This window comes from Guillardia theta (assembly GCF_000315625.1).
Source record: "Guillardia theta CCMP2712 unplaced genomic scaffold GUITHscaffold_154, whole genome shotgun sequence".
Taxonomy (NCBI): domain Eukaryota; class Cryptophyceae; order Pyrenomonadales; family Geminigeraceae; genus Guillardia; species Guillardia theta.
Window position 1 is genome coordinate 2,081 of NW_005434520.1, and position 6,789 is coordinate 8,869.

At 56.9% G+C, this 6,789-nt stretch overlaps 2 protein-coding genes across 2 annotated transcripts in view; one reads left to right on the top strand and one right to left on the bottom strand.

The window, feature by feature from the left end:
• Positions 1-228: 228 nt before the first annotated feature.
• Positions 229-3,882, top strand: GUITHDRAFT_166293 (hypothetical protein; the record flags this gene model as incomplete). Its single annotated transcript, XM_005821042.1, has 9 exons — positions 229-1,281; positions 1,552-1,639; positions 1,874-1,978; positions 2,064-2,129; positions 2,384-2,490; positions 2,765-2,948; positions 3,347-3,390; positions 3,457-3,509; positions 3,830-3,882. Exons 1-9 carry the CDS (start codon positions 353-355, stop codon positions 3,880-3,882), a joined length of 1,629 nt encoding a protein of 542 aa, XP_005821099.1. The 5' UTR covers positions 229-352.
• Positions 3,883-4,090: 208 nt separating this feature from the next.
• GUITHDRAFT_119675 (hypothetical protein) overlaps positions 4,091-6,789 on the bottom strand; it is a gene marked incomplete at both ends in the record, with an annotated part of 3,096 nt that continues 397 nt past the window's right edge. Inside the window, 5 exons of the mRNA XM_005821043.1 lie at positions 4,091-4,120; positions 4,332-4,592; positions 4,929-4,973; positions 5,081-5,593; positions 5,871-6,710. Coding sequence (XP_005821100.1) covers positions 4,091-4,120; positions 4,332-4,592; positions 4,929-4,973; positions 5,081-5,593; positions 5,871-6,710 — 1,689 coding nt within the window. The remainder of the gene's footprint in view (positions 4,121-4,331; positions 4,593-4,928; positions 4,974-5,080; positions 5,594-5,870; positions 6,711-6,789) is intronic.

Sequence of the window (6,789 nt, forward strand, 5' to 3'; positions counted from 1 at the left end):
GATGAAGTTGTTTGCAATCATATAGTTACTCACATGCTAAGTGCCACAAAATCGTACGTGTCGAGCCTTGTACACTCTCGGTCGCCATGCCCATGTCATTCTTCTATATGCTCGAGCTTGCTGATGTATACCTCGCTCACTTTATACTCGAACCTTGTCTTGTGGTCTTTGTGTTGCTACGGATTCAGACGTATTGGACCGACATCTTCCATACTGACTATGACGCGCAGGAGCGAAGGGACGGAGACTGATTCATTCCAATGCTGCGATACAATCTGCGGGTGAAACTGTTCTGTGATATGTGACCCAAAGTCTGGGACGACCCCTTCACCGCCCTCATTCGTTAATCGCCATGGTGCCCCCCGCCTTGCATGAAGGGTTCTGCAGCCCTCGAGGCAGGACTTGTTGCTCTCAGGTGGGACACGTGGAGTTGTTGGAGAGCTGGGAAACGCAGGGGAACAAGCTGAGATGCGAGCAAGACCTCCTGCTGGCCAAGGTTCCCTCTCGCTTCCACCACCTTGAGGAAGTGGCCGAGCTGGATGATATCTTCAGGGAGGTGTATCCTCTGATCCGGCAGTACGAGACGGAGAACGCGCTAGCAGACGAGCACAAGGTGCTGGAGTTCAGGACGCCAGCGGAGCTGAAGGAGGAGGTGGACGTGGGGCTGCCTGAGGAGGGATCTGTGGAGAAATTTGTCGAGGGATGCAGAAGCTCTATGAAGTACAGCGTCCGAACGAGTCACCCGCGCTTCATGAACCAGCTCTATGCTGGCAGCGACCCGGCAGGGCAGGTGGCAGAGCTGCTCAGTGCTGTGCTGAACACCACCATCCACACGTACGGGGCAGCTCCCTTCTTCTCCGTGCTGGAGCGGCAGGTGATCGAGAAGCTGGGGAGGATGCTGGGGTTTCAGGAGCATGTCGACGGCGTCTTTGCCCCCGGAGGCTCGTACGCGAACATGGTGGCGCTGATAGTTGCGAGGAACCAGCACTTCCCTCATGTGCGGGAGCATGGCTGGAGGAGCGACGACAAACCTGTTATCTTCACTTCTTCCCATGCTCACTACTCTGTCGCCAAGGCTGCCATGATCACGGGGATGGGGTCGAATCAAGTGGTCGCTGTGCCTACGGACGAGCAGGGAAGAATGCAGCCTGCAGCGCTGGAGGAGGAGATTATGCGAGCAAAGGAGAGCGGACGGAAGCCTTTCTACGTGAGCTGCACGGCAGGGACGACAGTGACTGGGGCGTTTGACCCGATTGACGAGATCTGTCAGATATGTAGAAGGTGAGGGAGAGGAGAGGAGAGGAGAGGAGAGGAGTGGAGAGGAGAGGAGAGGAGAGGAGAGGAGAGGAGAGGAGAGGAGAGGAGAGGAGAGGAGAGGAGAGGAGAGGAGAGGAGAGGAGAGGAGAGGAGAGGAGAGGAGAGGAGAGGAAAGAGAGGAGAGGAGAGGAGATGAGAGGAGAGCATTTGGTGGCGATGGAATGGAAGCATGTCTTTTTCATAACTTCTCCTCTCTCGCCCGTCTTGTGTCGCATTTGACCTCTTTTTTGACAGGCATGAGATGTGGCTGCACACGGATGGCGCGTGGGGAGGAGCTGCAATATTCTCGGAGGAGCACAGAAATCTTCTACGAGGAGTTGAGGTGAGGAGCCGAGGAAGACGAGAAGACTCTTGTGTTGGCCGTGTGGAAGGGAGAAAACCTGAGTGCGAGGGGGGAGGGTGCTGAGTGGAAAGCAGGGTGGGAGTGGGACGGGTAAGAGAAGGGGAAGGGGAGCGGCAGGGAGGGAGAGCGAGATTAAGAGGGAGGGGGAGGAGGATGTCAGGAGGTGTTAGGAGGAGTCAGGAAGCATCTTGATAGGGTGACATGCACGTTCAGGGCGTCGATAGCTTCTGCTTGAATCCGCACAAGATGCTGGGGGTCCCGATGCAGTGCTCCGTGCTCATCCTCAACAACCACGAGGGGCGCTCGAGAGGAGCAACAGTACAGTCGCGGACTACCTGTTCCATCCTGCCCTTGACGTGACAACAACGTTGCCGGATGAGCGAGAGGATCTTACATGATGCAGGAGGAAGAGAGCTTGGATCTCGGGCAGAAGTCGCTGCAGTGCGGAAGGAAACCTGATTGCCTAAAGGTGGGTTGGGTGGATGGAGGGAGGAGGAGGAGGGGGGGGAGGAGGAGGGAGGAGGGGGAGGATGGAGACGATGACGCAAGGGAAGAGGTGGATGAGGATGCAACTCCATTCATGGTGGAGGAGAGGAGCAGGGAGCAGGGAGCAGGGAGCACCGAGGGAGAGGAGAGGAGAGGAGAGGAGAGGAGAGGAGAGGAGAGCAAGTTGGAGCATTTAGAAGAAGGTATGCTTGTTGGTTTTCACATGGTGGATGTCAGCTCTGGCTCTGCTGGAAGCGACATGGAACCCGCGGGTTTGCAAGGAGGGTAGATCGCGCGTATACCTTCTCGCAGAAGTTCGCAGAAATGGTCAGAAGGGACCCCAGGTACTTCCGCACGTCTCTCGTTCCCCTCTCCTCCCCTTCCCCCTGTCCACTCCCTCTTCTTTCCTCCCCACCCCGTTTCCTCCCTTCCCTCCCTTCCCTCCATCCCCTCCCTCCCTCCCCTTCCTCTCTCCCTCCTCCGCTTGCTTCTTTGCCTTGGGATTACAACGCACCCTCCTCCGCTTTCTCTGCATGTTTCTTCCGTTCATCATCCTCCTCCTCTTTTTCCGCACCGTTGGTTTTGGTTCGCTATAGAAGAATGACGTGGTGTGAACAGGTTCTACCTGCTGATGGACCCGATCTCCTGCAACGTCTGCTTCTTCTACCTCCCTCCCTCCCTCCGGCAGCAGCTGGTGGACAGAAACCTCAACGACTTGGAAAAGGAGGAGGCGCAGCGGCAGCTCAAGGAGTTCCATGCTCGACTCGGTCAGGTTACTCAGATCATCTACAGGAGGATGCAGGTGAGCACGAACAGCGACAAGAGGAGAGTGGGGGAGGAGTGGTGGTGGAAACGACGAGGACGAGGACGAGGGAAGACGATGAATTTCTTTCGTAATAGGATGGGAGCATCCGGTAGAGGAGCAGGAGCAGGAGGAGGATCTGCACGAGGAGCAGGAGGAGTTCAGGAGGAAAAGGAGGGGGAAGAAGGAGCAGGAGCAGGAGCAGGAGCAGGAGCAGGAGCAGGAGCAGGAGCAGGAGCAGGAGCAGGAGCAGGAGCAGGAGCAGGAGCAGGAGCAGGAGCAGGAGCAGGAGCAGGAGCAGGAGCAGGAGCAGGAGCAGGAGCAGGAGCAGGAGCAGGAAGATGAAGAGGGGAGGAGGGAGGGAGGAAGGGACCTCGAAAGTTTGAAAACTCCAGCAGAAAGACGGCAAGATGCTCATCAACTTCAGCCCTCTTAAAGACAGGTCAGTCACCCTCCTGCCGTTACCTGCCGTTACACGCTCTTCTGCCTTGCTCACACGGCCTGACAGAGATCTGCCTCACTTCTTCCGAGCCGTCATGATCCAGCAGAGAGTAACGGAAGGTGAGAGGAGGAGGAAGGTGGTGGTGATGATGATGATGATGATGATGATGATGATGATGGAGATGATGATGGAGATGATGATGGAGATGATGATGATGATGATGATGATGGTGTGATGATGGTGATGGTGATGGTGATGGTGATGGTGATGGTGATGGTGATGGTGATGATGGATAATGATGGTGATGGAGATGAGCATGATGATGATGATGATGATGGTGGTGGTGGTGGTGGTGGTGGTGATGATGATGATGATGGTGGTGGTGATTGAGATGAAACGGAGGAGAAAGGCAGTGAGCACATGCTGAAATTCTGGGCAGACGATCTTGTTTTCATCCTCGATCATTTTGAACATCTGGGAAAGGACCTCTAGTGCTGAATGTGTAGGGGATACGATGAGAGTAAATGAGTTATGTACAATAAAAGAAAAGCTTCTTGGATTGATCCTAAAACCTCCCCCTCCTCCTCCCCCTCCTCCTTCCCCTCCCCCTATTCTCTTTCCCTACTTGTTCTCCTCCCCTTGCCCCTCCTCTTCCTCTTCCTGTCTTTTTCCTCATCGCAATTCCCTTGTCAACTCCTCCTTACTCGAGGGCGTCGGGATCTGACAGAGCCTGCGATGAAGTCAAAAATTGCGGGTGACAAACGAAGAGCAAAGAGAAGAGAGCGGAGGAAGCAGAAAGGATGGAAAAGAGAAAGGACGAGGAGGAGGATACGTAGGATGGAGAAGGGAGGAGGTACGAAAGGATGAGGTACGAAAGGGAACGTCAGCAGAGGAGCAGGAGGGGAAAGGGAGGGGAGGGGAGAGGGGGAGGGGAGGAAGACCTTAGCCTGGCGGTTGAGGAGGGTCCGATAGCTGAGCCCTCCATCTGGAGGGAGAGGACGAGCAAGAAGCTCCTGGTGCGTTCCCTGCTCTACGATCCTGCCCTTGTTGAGGAGGAGGATGACGTCAGCACGGGAGACAGTGGAGAGACGGTGGGCGATGACGAGGACGGTTCTCCTCTCCATGACATGCTCGAGCGCCTCCTGCACCAGCGCCTCGCTTTCCGAGTCCAGCGCTGACGTCGCCTCGTCGAGGAGGAGAACCTGCCGGGATCTTGATGAGGAGAGGGAGGGAGGGAGCAGGAGGAAGGAGATAAGGGATGAAGCAGGAAGTAAAAAGAGAGGAGCGAGGAGGAGAGGAGAAGGGAGGTAAACAGAGAGGAGGGACGACGGAGGACACGTGGCGAAGGCTAGACAAGAAGTTTGGGGAGGGAGGAAGAAATGTGGGCTTACAAATGGCAGTAGGTTGCGGGGGGATGGAGCGGGAGGGGAGGAAGGGAAAGGATGTGGCCGAGAGAAGCAAGGCGAGGTAACGAGGGGAGGAGAGAGGGAGAAAAGAGGAGAGAGGAAGAGAAAAGGAAGGGAGGGAGAGGAGTCGACCTTGGGGTCTTGGATAACGGCTCTCGCTATCGCGATCCTCTGCTTCTGACCTCCGCTCAACTGGATTCCTCGTTCCCCTACCCCGTCCTGTACCCCTGCGGCAGATGCAAGATGAACTCGTGCGCGTTGGCGACCCGAGCAGCCTCCCTGACCTTCTCCTGCAGCCCCTCCCCGCTCTCTCCTCCGTCCTCGAGGAGGCGATGGTAGTAGCCGTAGAGGATGTTGCTCTCGATGCTGCCCGAGAACAGCACAGGCTCCTGCCCCACCAGCGCAAGCATTCGATGCAGCCATCCGTGCTCCAGCTCACTGACCTCCACGTCGTCCAGGCAGACGCGGCCGGAGGAAGGCTCGTAGAGGTGCTCGAGGAGGTGAAAGATGGTGCTCTTGCCCGCTCCTGAGGGCCCCACGATCGCTGCGATGTTGCCCGGAGAGACTTGGAAGGAGACGTCGTCCAGAGCAGGAGGAAGGGACTCGCGCGAGGGGTAGCAGAAGGAGACGTGTTCTAGAGTCACCTTGCCTCTGACCTCGGTCAGTTTGATCAGCCCGCTCCTCTTGATCCTCGGCCTCCTCCCCAGGAGCTCGAAGACTTTGGCTCCTGCTCCCGCGCTCTTGATGAGGTTGGTAAAGGAGTTGAGGAGGTTGGAGAAATACTCTTGAAGCTGACCCTGTGGGAGGGGGCAAGGTCAAGTCGACTGAATGGGAGGAGAGGAGAGGAGAGGAGAGGAGAGGAGGAAGGGAGGGAAGGAGGGAGGGGGGGATGGGATGGAGGCAACAAGAGGAGAGAGGAGATTCGAGGGAGGGAGGAGCGAAAGAGAGGAGGCTGAGTGGAACGGGAGAGGAAGAGCAAGAGGATAAGGGGACTCAAACTTCCAGCGCAGCATCAGTAGGAGCAGCAGGGAAGATTCAGAGGCAGGCAGGGAGGAAGCGTCATCGTTGGAGGACCTGGTAGAGCATGAAGGAAAGAAGGGTGGTCGCCTCGAGCTCCCCGTTAAAGACGAGCAAAGAACCATAGATAAGGAGGGAGGACTGAACGCAACAACTCATGAGGAAGGTACAAACACCCATGTAGTAGAGGCCGCTAATAGCCGTCTGCCTGACGTTGAGCACGAAATGCTTCTGGACGGCCTTCTCGTACCTCCGCAGCTCCCTGGGCTCGTTGGCGAAGGAGAAGACCGTTCTCATGGAGGAGAGCACCTCCTGCGCTACTCCGTTCGCCTCCGCCAGCGCCTCCTGTACCATCTGTGCGTTCTTGCTCATCCAGGCTGAGTAGAACCTGTTGACGACGGCGACGATAGGGATGATACTGCAGGCAAGGGAGGCTAGGCGCCAGCTCCGGAAGAACATGTAGCCAGCGATACCTCCTATGCGCACCAGGGCCTCGATGGTGAAGCGGAAGACCCAAGTGAGGTCGTTGGCCATTTCAGCGCAGTCGGAAGTGAGGCGGGAGGAGATCTCGCCAGAGGAGGAGGCGTCAAAGAAGGAGGTGTCTTGTAGGAGGAGGTTGCGGAAGAGGTCGATGCGGAGGGAGCGGACGAGCCGCTGCTGGGTGTAGCCGAAGAGAAAGACGCACCAAAAGTCCAGCAGAGAGTCGATCACGGCAGCGATGATGAAGGACGTGATGTTGGAGCGAACGGCGTCACTGTCCTTGTCTATCAGAGCCCCGATGGTCTCGCTGACGAAGTGGGGGAGGGCGAGGGAGAAGGGGAGGCGGATAAAGAGGGCCAGGCAACCAGCGGCGAGCCACATGAACTCAGGCCGAGCTCGTTCAACGAGCTTCTGAAGCTGCAGGATAGTCAGGAGGGAACTAGGACGGCAATGAAGAGGAAGCGCGGGAGAAGAAGTTGGAGGAGGACAACAAGGA